The sequence below is a fragment of the Benincasa hispida genome, chromosome 12, assembly GCF_027475165.1.
Source record: "Benincasa hispida cultivar pf3 chromosome 12, pf3_genome.v1.1, whole genome shotgun sequence".
Classification (NCBI taxonomy): Eukaryota; Viridiplantae; Streptophyta; class Magnoliopsida; order Cucurbitales; family Cucurbitaceae; genus Benincasa; species Benincasa hispida.
In genome coordinates, this window is record NC_143489.1 from 30,059,812 (window position 1) to 30,074,008 (window position 14,197).

The 14,197-nt window shown below is 37.8% G+C and overlaps 2 protein-coding genes across 2 annotated transcripts in view; one reads left to right on the forward strand and one right to left on the reverse strand.

The window, feature by feature from the left end:
* LOC120068006 (mediator of RNA polymerase II transcription subunit) overlaps positions 1-14,197 on the forward strand; it is a 54,841-nt gene that overhangs the window by 31,314 nt on the left and 9,330 nt on the right. The window contains exons 13-15 of the mRNA XM_039019666.2: positions 3,958-4,128; positions 4,475-4,588; positions 4,917-5,042. Of these exons, the coding sequence (XP_038875594.1) occupies positions 3,958-4,128; positions 4,475-4,588; positions 4,917-5,042 (411 nt within the window). The remainder of the gene's footprint in view (positions 1-3,957; positions 4,129-4,474; positions 4,589-4,916; positions 5,043-14,197) is intronic.
* On the reverse strand, positions 907-2,030 carry LOC150031929 (uncharacterized). Its single transcript, XM_090307976.1, has 2 exons — positions 1,908-2,030; positions 907-1,808 (listed from the first exon to the last, which is right to left on the reverse strand). The coding sequence occupies exons 1-2, from the start codon at positions 2,028-2,030 to the stop codon at positions 987-989; spliced, it is 945 nt and encodes a 314-aa protein (XP_090164102.1). The 3' UTR covers positions 907-986.

The following is a 14,197-nucleotide window of genomic DNA, read 5'->3' on the forward strand; positions in this document are numbered from 1 at the left end:
TTCGGAGATGCTTCCTATAGTACGTTATCCAAGGCACTTGTTTTGTAGGAAGGATAGGTTCATTTGTTTCTGTTTCAGGGATAGGTTCGGGAAACAAGTCTAAGGGAACAGAGTAGGTGGAAGTGTTAGCCTTTTCACTCGAAGTCTCCCCCTGAAGAGGACTTACGGGAAAGAAGGGCTTGTCCTCCAGAAATGTGACATCCATGGTGACAAAATACTTTCGAGAGGAAGGCTGAAAGCATTTGTAGCCCCGTTGATGGAGCGGATACCCAACAAAGACGCATTTTTGGGCCCTAGAAGCAAATTTACTTTGGTGAGGACCATGATTATGGACGAACACGGTGCACCCAAAAACTCTAAGAGGAACATCAGGGAAAAGGCGAGTGGATGAGATGGATTCTTTAAAATGTTCTAAAGGGGTTTGGAATTTGACCACACGAGAGGGCATCCGATTTATGAGATGAGCTGCAGTAAGAACAACATCCCCCATAATTATGAGGGTAAGGATGCAGGTATCATGAGGGATCGAGCTACTTCAATGAGGTGGCGATTTTTCTTTTCGGCCACCCTATTCTGCTGAGGTGTATAGGCACAGGAATTTTGGTGGACAATTCCCTTTGAGTTTAAGAACTCATGAAGGGTCTGATTAACAAATTCACGCCCATTGTCACTTCGAAGAATGGCGATTTGGTATTGAACTGGGTTTCAACAGTAGTGTAAAACTGTTGAAAGACCGTCTTCACTTCAGACTTTTCTGTAAGAAGAAACACCCATGTAAGACGAGTGTGATCATCGATGAAGGTAACGAACCACCGTTTACTTGATACATTTGTGACATTCGAAGGGCCCCAAAAGTTGAAAATGCCATAATAAGAAATTAGTTTTAGAAATAGTAAGAGAAGACAGTAAACAAGTGCTAGATAAACTCCTAAACGAAGCATCGTCAGAAAAAAAATAGAACCCCCTATTGTGCCGGGCAGTGCCAATCATCTTCCCGAGCTCAGGTCCTGAAACAAAACATTATCTGGTGAGAACACAATTTTGCAGTTCAAATCTCTGGTTAACTTACTGATTGATAGCAAATTATACGATATTTTTGGCACATGTAAGACATTATGCAAAATCAGTCCTTGAAGTGGGGATAAGTGGCCCTTTCCTGCAACGGGGGCAAATGACCCATCTGCAATTCTTATTCTCTCATTTCCAGCACTTGGATAATAGGAGAGGAATTGGTCAGATGATCCAGTTAGATGGTCCGTTTCTCTGAAATCAAGGATCCAGGATTCATCTCCCTCAGCAAAGAAACTAAAGGAACAAGGAGTACCTGACTGTGCAATATTGCCGATTCCGACCGTACCTGGATCCACCTGGCTCGCCCCTTGAGGGGCACCATCAACAGCTTCACTAACGAAGGCGCGACCGGTCTTAGATTTGTCGTTTGGAGGACGCCGCTTGCCATTTGGAGGTCGGCCATGTAATTTCCAGCATTGATCTTTCGTATGCCATGGTTTCTTGCAATGCTCACAAATTGGAGGGTTCTTTCCATTCTGTTTGTCATTCTCTGAACCCGATGACTTGACTCCAAACGCAGTAGAGTTCAGGGTATTAGGCGTTGTACCATTCATAGCGCTGGTTCGATCTTCTTCCAATCTGACCTCTGAGCAAACTTCCATCTGGGACGGCATTGGTCTTTGTCCCAAAATTCGGCTCCGAACACCATCAAACTTCGAGTTTAAGCCAGCCAGGAAGTCATAAACATGGTCAGCCTCCTCAATTTTCGAATACTGAACCCTGTCAACTGGACAATTCTAAACTATTTCTCGACATAGATCCATCTCTTGCCACAACAGTGATAGTTTATTGAAATAGGATGTTACGTCAAGTGTCCCCTGCTTGTATTCATGCACTTGTTTTCTCAAGGTATAAAGACGTGAAGCATTCTGCCTCTTCGAATAAAGTTTCTGGACAGCTTCCCAGATATCCCGAGCAAAAGCTGAGTAAAGAAGTGGCTTCTCGATCTGAGGCTCCATACTATATTAAAATTGAGCGAAGGAGAGAATCCTCCCCCTTCCATATCCGTTCCTGAGGATCCCCAGGGTTTGGTCTGGGTATTTCCCCTGTTAGGTACCCGAACCTGTGCCGCCCCTCGAGAACTATCCTCAAGAAAAGTAATTCTGTCCATTTAGTTTTTCACCAATAGAAATTCCTGTAGAATTGCCTACAGACCCAAACATAATGTTTGTGAAAGGTAGAGTAGGGTAAGTAGTTACCGGAGTTTCTGAACACAACGGAATCCCTGGGTATGTATCTGGTAAAAAATCTGTTGATGGATTGGCCGAAGATCTAATAGCTGCCCCAAGTGCAGAAATTTGCTGCTGAAGGTTGGCCAGTTGCTGTTGAACACTAACAGTCCCACCATGAATCGTTGTAGGTTGTTTCTGTCCATAGACCCCTGAAGATATCGTTTTTGTCGGTGTGGGAAAACCAATGGGAGGAGCTGGCTGACTAGAGGGCAAATAATGGGAGACAAGAACTTGCTGTAAGGGGTTCAGTTGGACTGGGTTCAACAGGACCGGGTTCGAGCGGTGTTGTGGGTTCTGGTAGACCGACAGATTGGGCGTAGTCTGAAGGTTTGGAAGACACGAAGGGTTCTGGTTCTGGACCGGGTGAAGACCACTGAGATCGGGAAGGTAGGAAGGGCTGGGTACCGTTGGAAGAGAAAAAATCAAAGGAAGGGAAGACGACTGACCTAGAAGGTTTACGCCGGCGGGATCTGAAGCGGAATTGGGGCAGCGATCTAGAAAAAACGGCGACTGGAACACAGAGGACGTCGAAGCCTCGGCGGATCTGAGCTGGACTTGTGGCGGAAGGTCGATTCTCGATAGCAGTGGCAGCAGTGTGGGCGAAGTCGTCGACGGCAGGGGCAGGGATCCTCCGACGGCAGTGACGGTAGTTTCGGCTGTATCTATTAGGGCTGGTTGGATCTGAATTGGTCAAAGTAACGACCGTAGATATTGATCGACGGTAGCCCTAATTTCAACACTGTTAGAATTTTCTCTTAGAGTTCCATCCCTTACTAGAGTCGATGACTGAATCTCTTCTATTCTAGTGACGTTCTCATCACCATGCTCTGATACCATCTTGAAAAGTTAGGGAAGAAAAGAAAACACCAGAGTTACGTGAAAACCCTAGATCAGGGAGAAAAAACCACGATAAGAGTTTTTTATTCTTTTAATTCAGATACACAGTGCACAATACAGGAACAGGTATAAATAACCAAACAGTGAGAAACCCTAGACTGATAAAAGACAAAAACACCCTTAGGGCTAAAACATAATTTCAACAGAATTTCTAGAATCTGATTCGGGATGAAAATTTGATTATATGCCCTGTTATAATTCTATAGTTAGGGTTTTCCATTCTTGTAAATATTTTGTGATATTTTCCTTTTCTATGCTTTGTACACTTGTATATATTCATATCTTTGGTGAATGAACAGTGTATTCTGATTCTTTCTCAAACCTAAGAGTTTTACATGCCCAAATTCAATTTGATTCATATTGAATCAAATTTGAAATTTATCTTATCTTTTGATTTAAATTCACTAATTTGTAGATTATAATTTGGATCAAAATCCCTAATTTGATAAGGATTTCAAATTCGTAAGTTTGTTTAGAATAATTTTTGCTATTTTTTATAAAAAAATCCTTTTTTAATAATAATAATAATAGTTCAATAATAAACACTGTTGAAGTTGGTGAAATGGTATTATTTAACATTGTGTTGTGAAATATGTGGGGCAAACAAGGAACCAACTCTACCTAACTCAAGTTGGTGGGCCAAACACCTCTATATGTTTTGGTTGGGTTACTTCTAATATGCTGGGACTTTATGTAATCATTGCCTAAGACAAAAAATGAAAAATAGTGAGTTGATATTTTTACCCATCATTTGCAGGCAGAAACCACTGTGATCAACCAATGCAACCAACTTCTTTCCACATCAGCTGATCCGACGTATGTGATGACCTACATCAGTCATAGTTTTCCGCAGCATAAACAATATCTATGTGCTGGTGCATGGATACTTATGCAAGGGCACCCTGAAAATATTAACTGCACAACCTTGGTATGAATTTCCTTCTCATTTTTAACCATCATGGGTTGGCCTAGTAGTAGTGGAAACAACAAAAGGCCAAGGGGCTAAGGGTCATGGGTTCAATCCGTGGTGGCCACCTACCTAGAATTTAAATATCCTACGGGTTTCCTTGACACCCAAATGTTGTAAAGTCAAGAAGGTTGTCATGTGAGATTAGTCGAGGTGCACATAAACTGGTCTTGAACACTCACGGATATTAAAAAAAAAAAAAATTCCCTTCTCATTCTTTATGTACATCAGTACCTTTGTCTATTAAGATGATTTTAATTTTTTGACAATGCAACCATGTTATGATTTTTTCCATCTTCCAATTTAGGCTCGGGTATTGAGAGAATTTTCACCGGAAGAAGTAACAGCTAATATTTACACAATGGTAGATGTGCTGCTTCATCACATTCAGATTGAACCTCAGCATGGACATTCCACACAGGTTTATACATACTAGCCTATAGCTTATATGCTCTTTCTACAAATTGGATGGAGGACTATCTCCTAACTCTTCAGTATTTACGGTTAGGAACTTCTGAGACTCTAATTGCATTAATAGATAGTCACTGGAACATACACCAATGACCTTAAAAGCATATCCAGTTCTATTTAATAGATGAGAGAAACTGGGAGGAAGTGGAGTTCTACATTATTCTGCCAAAAAATGTAAAGAAAAGAATAAAAAAAAGAATATAATAAATAATTAAGAAGGAAAAAGAATGACAAGACGCTACTTATGTCTTATAAAGGGCTTATCATTTCGTTTTCAGGATATTTTGCCTAAAGTTTGTGCCAATCTTTCATTTTTTGTATGGAATCAAGAATTACTTCCTCTTGATATTCTGCTCCTAGCTTTCATTGACCGTGATGATGATCCCAATGCTCTACGCATAGTGGTATGCCCTTCAAGCTCCTTTTTCTTTTTCCTCTTCTTCTTCCCTTTTTCATTCTACTTTTTTACCTTATAAAATGATGTGCTGCTATATTTGGGAAATATTGTTCTGTATGGTGCATCACTGATTTTGAGCCGGTTGTATCCTGATTTGGAAACTGGTCTTGAATATGTATGTTTCTGCTTAAACTCTAATAAATTTTATTCCCATTACCGATCTTAGGCCTAATGGACATGGACATGACGTCATTTTATAAAAGCAATGGAAACACATCAAAACACGTTTATTAAGTACATATTTAATTGAAGACTTGTTCATATTAGAATTACCTCTCACTTTATAGTTTTTTATATTATTATTTTGTTATTTTTGATATTTAGCTTTAACAGAAAATGGGATTGTTTTCCCATCTCTTTTGGAGGCAAGGAAGGCCAATGAGAAGTTGAAACCTTCTCATTTACCGAGGTGATGACTGATGCAATTCTTTTCGGCAGGAGACTCATTAATGCTTGTCATGAATGGGCAATTCATTACATAAAATATTCATTACTTCTAGAACGATCTAACTTTATAATATCATTAATATGATGGCGATTACATGCAGATGCATGAATAAACCTTAAAACAAACCTTTTCACGCATTTAACCAAAATCAAACCAATTTTATAAAATCAGTATTTTCAAAGTGCAAGGCGCAATTTAAGGCGACAAGCTTTTTAATCGCCTCAAGACGAGAGACGGTCAAAAAGCGTTGTCCGACTGAAGCAAGGTGTACTTAAAAAAAATAATAAGAAATAAATATTATTTTTATAATTATTGACAAAAGAAAATACATTGATCTTTAAAATGTTAAAATATTAAAATATTAACAAAATTATTAAGAATTAAAATAAAAATTAACCAAACAATATGAGAAAGAAATATATATTTGGAAAAAGAAAGAGAAATAGAAATGATTTTAAATAGGTAAAAATCAGTTCTTTGAGTAATGGGGTAGAAATTTTGCCATTGGGCAGTTTGGCTGGCATGCAGCCAACATTACTTTAATGCTGGCAGCCAACCCTTCATTTCTCTTCAAGGAAATGTAAAAAATAAAAGAACATTTCTCCTTCCCTTCTGATTTTCGACCCCTTATCTTCCTTTTCTTCATTTTTGAAAAGCAATCGATGGATGGCCTGATTGATGGGTAAATAAAAAGATGACTTTTTCAACTTTTTTCTACTACTTGTGCTATTCTTTTTCTTCATTTCTTCTTCCTTCCTTTGGTTTATCTTGACTTGTTTAAATCTTGATTCTTGATATTAAAGAAGAAAGTTTGAAAAGCAGAAAACTAGAAAATTTGAAGAATCATTAAAAAAAAAAAAAAAAAGAAAGGCGAGCGCTTGTGTCGCCTTGAACATATGATCAAGGCGACAGAAAGGCGCAAAAGGCAAGGGCCCCATTGAAGGTGCTCGCCTGAGGTACTTGCAAGGCGGTATGGCCTCCCATCACCTCGCCTCTCGCCTAAAGCAAGCACTTGGTTGTGCCTCAACAACACTGATAAAATAAATACTCGAATGACTTAAAACCTTTACTGGGCCCCGTAGCAATAATAGTTAAAGACAAGAAAATATTTAAAAATCAGAATGCAACACATGTTCAAGGCGACAGAAAGGCGCAAAAGGCGAGGGCCCCATTGAAGGTGCTCGCCCGAGGTACTTGCAAGGCGGTATGGCCTCCCATCGCCTCGCCTCTTGCCTAAAGTGAGCACCTGACGACGCCTCAAAAATACTGATAAAATAAATACTCTCCCTCCCCCCAAGCAATAATAGTTAAGACAAGAAAATATTTAAAAATCAGAATGCAACACTAAAGATTCTAAAATTCGAACATCAAAAGACTTCTAAAGAAAATGAAAACTGAGCAGATGCTTCTAACTGGTCCCATGGTACTAACATATATTCTTCTTGTCAAGCGTCGATACGCTCTTCCCTTACTTGAAAAACATCAAATATGAAAGAGTGTGTATAAAATACCCAATAAATAACCTCACTACTAGGGTCAGGCAATGCATATATACAATAAATACATTCATACTAGTGAGACATGCATATTTTAACTTATCATGGATGGTCATTTGAGTGAACAATTAAATCCATCCCATTGTAAGTGAGATTTACTCACAAAATCTGGTGAACCAGAAGGAACATGAAGGAATACGAACTTCTAGTGAGCCTGAAGGATCACACCCTCTAGTGAACTTGAAGGAACATAACCATCTGGTGAACCCAAAGGATCACAACCTTTAGTGAACCCAAAGGAACACAAACCACTAATGGTGTACATAGTTATGGTAGGAGGGTAATTGCCACTACGGAACTAACTTGCAACATACATGAGGGTCCCACAATCATAAAAATGTATTATACTTCATGAAAATAATATCATGCTCATACATCTTCTTTCATCATGTAAAACATATAAAGCTTTTCTAAATCTACTTGGAAAAGCCATAGCCAACAGTAACATTCTATGGTATGTCACCTGACACAAAAGGCATTCCTATAATAAGATTACGTACCTCGAATTTATGCTCAAACAATTAGCATTACTTACCTCGAATTTATGCTCAAACAATTAACAAATCAAACTCCTCTTTATCTTGATTGAAAATAATCTTGAAGCAACCGTAAACGTAAATTGAAATTAACTTAGATACTTAGGCTTAAACTAAACATATATTCCTAACAGCCTCTAATACTTACCCAAATAGTGGCTTGCTCTAGAACCACCTCACACTCCCTTCGAACAACACAATCCTAAGTCAACACCAATATTTGAGGATTAGACCATAAAATTACATCGTAAATGAGTCCAAAAAGGTTTGAAACCTTTAATTATCCCAAATTTAGCTCCAAATTCCAAAATAAAACCCTAACTCAAAATAAATAATTAAAAATTACCTGAAATTCGAGATGTCATAGCTTTAGATTTAACTTTCCAGCCACGAAGAGTCATTAGTATTCCTTTCTTCATGGACGATGAACTCTGAACCACTTCTCGTTTCGACATTAATGTTATTAACATTTACTTCATCTTTTATATCTAAGGGAGGTTCATAAAAGTAGTCTTTCCGTCTTCCAACACTTTAAGATCCCCCCGATACACCATGGACCTTACATAGGTTTTTAAACAAACCCTTCTTTGGATAATGGTAATTGGTAAGATTTCTTGAACCTCCAAACCACAATCATTAAGAAAGAAATCTAATTTCCTCGTACTTGAGGAGGGCGAAGGAGGATACTTCCTTAAATGTTGAATGAAGGGGATGAAAATACTTCCTTCTTCCACATATAGACGACAACAATGAAAAATAATGTTCATTTCACTCTATGGGAGGATTAGAGGAGGAGATTGAAGAAGTCGTAGGCTTTTTTAAAGAGCTTTACACAGACGATAGAGGCCCCCGATTTTTAATTGATGGGATTGATTGGGTCCCATTGATGGCCATATGAGTTCAAAGCTTGAGAGGCCTTTCAGGGATAAGGAAAATCACAAAGCTGTTCGAAGTGTAGGAAGCCTCAAATCCTCAGGTCTTATGGTATGACTGGGGAGTTATATAAAAACGACTATAACACTTTGAAGCTTGAACTAGTTTAGGTGTGCTAGGCGTTCTTTGAAAACGACATTGTTAAAACACCAAGTGACCCAAAAGTTTATGTAATGACCCAAGTTTAGGAGGGGTACACGAATTAATCGAGATCACATCCGAATAAGAGGGATCCAAAGGACATGAAAGTATGGTTAAGAAATGCTTAAAAGAATTGAAAGTTACTACTTATATCAACAAGGTGCACATTCCTTTTCAGTAGCTCAATCGTAGGAACTTCATAGTTAAGCGTGCTTAGCTTGGAGCAATTCTATGTTCAGTGATCTGAAAATTATTAACCCCAGTTTTAGTATTTTTATTACTGTTCGTGTCAGCCTCAATATTGATCCAGGTTGCGGGGGAATGCATGGGAATGCTGGGGCCATTAGATGCCGAATTTAGATTCCAAATCTTGGGCTTGGTGTGTTACAGAGTTTAAGCTAATGGATGAAAGTAAATTTAATATTAAATCAATATTCTGACATTCTCCACCACTTGTGGACTTGAAAGTGGTAGAAGACCCAATAAATAGAAATTAATATTAATTGGGGAGGACATGATATTCCAGAGGTATTTATGCAGGACCTCTTGGTACTCTTGTTCTGATGCCATCTTAAATTATCAATTATCCAAAAGTTTAAGCTGGTGAGTGAAGGTAAATTTAATATTATATTAATACTCTAACAAACATAGTCAACAAGCACACAAAGAAAACCTATATATGTTTGGTTCCACGAAAGAAGAAAACCTTCAAAGTGAAAGACTTTAGGCCTATTAGCTTGGTTTCCTTGCTGGACAAAATTATAGAAAAAGTACTTGGTGAATGATTGAAGGAAGTGCCTCCCCTTACTATGTGTCATTGCAGGTAGCCTTTGTCCAAGGAAGGCAGATTTTGGATGGCATTCTTATGGCCTTGAAAAAGGTGGAAGAGTGGAGAGCATCTAAGAAAGAAGGCCTCTTTGTGGTTTGCTGGGGTGTGCGCTTTATTGTGGGATATTTGGGAGGAGGAGAACAATAGAGCATTTAGCTCGAGCGAGGTTTGGAAGCTTTTTTGTAATTATTCCTTAGATAACATCTTGCTTAGTTGGAAGGTAGGCAGATTTTGGATGCCATTCTTATGGCCTTGAAGAAGGTGGAAGAATGAAGAGCATCTAAGAAAGAAGGCCTCTTTGTGGTTTGCTTGGGTGTGCGCTTTATTGTGGGATATTTGGGAGGAGGAGAACAATAGAGCATTTAGCTCGAGCGAGGTTTGGTCCCTGGTGAGGTTTCATGTTTCGCTTTGGGCTTCGGTTTGGAAGCTTTTTTGTAATTATTCCTTAGGTAACATCTTGCTTAGTTGGAAGCCCTTTCTTTAGAAGGGGTGCTTCTTAGGCTTTTTTTTTTTTTTATACCTTTGTATTCTTTCATTTTTTTTCTCAATGAAAGTTGTTTCCATAAAATTTCAAAAGAAAAAAAAGGCTTCTTGCTAAATGCAAGCTATACTATTTCAATTGAAGGCTTAATGCAAGCTGCTAAACATTATTTTTTCTCTTATTAATATTAGGAGGAAAGGGTTTCTTAAATAGAAGAAATACCCAATTACAAATAAAGAAAGAATAAAATAATTACAAATAAGGAAAGAATAAAATACAACAAATATAATACAATAAGTACAATATAAAATTTCACAATAAAGGAAATAATCAACACTCCCCCTCAAGCTGGTTTGAAGATATCATTCATAGCCAGCTTGTCAATCAACTTGTTGAATTGCCACTTTGGAAGACCTTTGGTTAACACATGTGCGATTTGCTCTGTTGTCGGGAGAAAGGGAATGCATATTATTCCTACATCAATATTTTCCTTTATGAAGTGTTTATCAACTTCAATATGTTTGGTCCTATCATGAAGGACTGGATTGTGGGCAATGGAAATTGCTGACTTGTTATCACAATAGATGCATATGGGCATTATCTGAGAGAAATTCAATTCTTCCAGTAGTCTTCTTATCTATATGCCCTCACAAATACCATGGGCTAATGCCCTAAATTTTGTTTCAGCACTACTTGCAACCACACTTTGTTTTTTACTTCACCAAGTAACTAGATTTCCTCCAACAAAAGAGCAATACCCTGAAGTAGATCTTCTATCAGTCGTGCTTCCTGCCCAATTAGCATCAGCGTAAACCTCAATGTTTAGGTGGTCATGCTTCATGAATAATATACCTTTTCCTGGAGTACCTTTCAAATATCTCAAAGTTCTATAAATTGCTTCAAAGTGAACTGACCCGGGAGCGTGCATGAACTGACTTACTACACTAACTGCGAAAGCAATGTTAGGATGTGTGTGAGAGAGGTATATGAGGCTCCCTACAAGCCTATGGTACTTTTCCTTTTCTTTTACTTCTTTTTCAGTTGCAGCAATCAATTTTAAATTTTGCTCAATAGGAGTTTCTGCTATCTTGCAACCAAGTAAACCTTTCTCATTCAGTAGGTTAAGAATATACTTCCTCTGGTTGACAAGAATGCCATTTTTAGATCTGGCAAACTCCATTCCTAGGAAATACTTTAAGGTTTCTAGGTCCTTGATTTGAAAATCATTAGCAAGGTTTTTCTTCAAGATATTCAGTCTTGTCTCATCATTACCTATAAGAATGATATCATCAACATACACTATCAAAACGACCAAGTTACCACTTCCAGTATGTTTATAGAACATAATATGATCAGCTTGACTTTGACTGAATCCATAGCTTGTGGTTGCCTTTCCAAACCGTTCAAACCATGCTCTGGGAGATTGTTTAAGCCCATATAATGATTTCTTTAACTTGCACACTTTGTTAATCCCGAGATCCCCTCAAAACCAGGTGGCAAGTCCATAAAAATCTCTTCTTCAAGATCCCCATTGAGAAAGGCATTCTTCACATCAAGTTGATAAAGAGGCTAATCAAAATTAACTGCCACAAACAACAAGATTCTAATAGAATCAATTTTAGCTACGGGAGCAAATGTTTCTTGATAATCAATGCCATAGGTCTGAGTGAACCCCTTGGCAACCAATCTGGCCTTGTACCTTTCAATACTACCATCAACATTACATTTTACAGTGAACACCCATTTGCATCCCACTGTCTTCTTATCTTTTGGTAGTTCGAATATGTCCCATGTGCAATTTTGTTTCAGTGCATTGAACTCTTCCATCACTGCTAATTTCCAATTCAAATCATATAGGGCTTCCTGTATATTCCTTGGAACAAATAGGTTGGTTATTTTGGATGTGAAAGCTTTATGACAGTCGGACAATCTATGATAAGAAAGATAGTTTTCAATGGGATATTTAGTGTATTTACGAGTACCTTTCCTATGAGCAATTGGAATATCAAGATCAGAGACATTAGGTAAAGGATTAAAAGGAGATGAAGAACTAGGAGAAATAGGAGTAGAGTGTCTAATACCTGGATCTTCAGGATCATTCATCAAAGTATTTGATTGGTCCTTTGATAAGTCAATTGTCTGATCTCGGACTCTTTGAGTCAAATTTCTTCTAGTATAAACCTAAAGTTCAGGATTTCGACTTGTAGAGTCATTTTGTAGTCTTTCTCCCCCTGAAGAAGAACTCTCTGTACTTGGTATCGAAGGACTAGAGCTCATAATTGCAGGACCACTGATGTTTGGGAGAGATAAAGTATCCCAAAAATTATCTTCAAGGTTAGATATCTCCCCTGAAGAAAATTTGGGCCAAAAAAAGGTTGATTTTCCAAAACAAACACATCCATACTCTCAAAATACTTGTGGGTCAAAGGATCAAAACATTTGTAAGCTTTCTTATGGGAAACATAGCCTACAAAAATGCATTTAGTGGCTCGAGGATCAAGCTTAGTTCGGGAAATATGAGAAGTATGGACATAAGTAGTACACCCAAACAATTTAATTGGTAAATCAGAAGACAGCCGATTATTAGGAAAAAAACTCATTGAATGAAGTGATTAAGAGGAGTTTTAAAATTCAAAACCTTAGACGGCATTCGATTGATCAGATATGCAGCTGTAAGAACACCATCACCCAACAAATATTTTGGAACATTTATAGAGAACATAAAGGCACGAGCAACTTCAAGTAAGTGTCTATTCTTTCGCTCAACAATGCCATTTTGCTGAGACGTGTCATGACACGTAGCTTGATGAAAAATGCCCTTTTCTTGCAAAACATTGGTTAATTGTTCATTGAAATATTCAGTGTCGTTATCAGAGTGAAGAATTTGAATTTTTGTTTGAAATTGAGTCTCTATCATATTATAAAACCGAACAAAAACCTCTTTTACCTTTGACTTTTTTGTTAACAAATAAAGCCAAGTTAAACGAGTGTGGTCATCTATAAAGGTAACAAACCAACACTTACCACTATGAGTTAAGACTTTAGACGGACCCCAAACATCAGTATGAATTAAGGAAAAAGGTGATGAAGCCTTGTACGGTTTAGGCAAATAGGTGGATCAATGATGTTTGGCAAAAATACAACTTTCACATTGAAAAACTGAACAATCAAATCCTTTAAATAAATCGGGAAACAGATACTTCAAATAAAAGAAATTTGGATGCCCTAATCTACAATGCCAAAGCCTGATAGTTTCTTTAATAGAAGGAGAACAAACACTACTCAAGCCGTGAACTTTTTTATGACTAGCAGAAACTTCATCAAAGTAATAGAGACCATCAATCATCTTAGCATGTCCAATCGTCCCCCTCGATTCTTGATCCTGAAAGATACAATGAGTTTCACAAAAGATAACACGACAGTTAGCATCCTTAGAGAGTTTACTAATAGACAAAAAGTTACAAGCTAATTTTGGAACATGAAGGACAAAACGTAATATAAGTTTTGTAGTCAAAGGAATAGTTCCTTTTCCTGCAATAGAGGTGAAGCTGCCATTGGCAATGCGAATTTTTTCATTGCAATACACAGGAGAATATGGTTCAAATAAACAAGAGAAACTGGTCATATGATCAGAAGCTCCAAAGTCTATAATCCATGGAGATGAATTAAGGCAAGAGAGAGCTTGAGGACAAGTAACTGATTGTGCCAAGGAAACACTAGGATTACCAGATGATGAATTGGTCTGTAGCAGCTTTAGAATTTGATCAATTTGCTCTTTATTAAATGGGTTGGAGTCAACAACATTAGCATTAGAGGTATGTTGCTTAGAACTTTTCCAATTCGCAAGTTTTCCATGAAGTTTCCAACAAGTTTCACGTGTATGTCGAGGTTTATGGCAATGGTCACACTAGACACGAGGCTTTTCATGTGGCTTATTGGATTGATTAGAAGCCTTCATTGTAGTATTTTCAGTCACCAACACAGAGCATTCAACTGAGTCAATAGGTTTTTTGCAAATCATAACATTCCTGCGGCTTTCTTCCCAGCAACTAGAAAAATTATAGCTGTTGGACAGTGGCAACCGGTCGGCAGTGGACACAGTTGGATGGCAAACTGCGAAATCGCAATAATAGAAGACTGGGTTTTTTTTCTAGGGTTTCAAAAAGAAAAAAAAATAG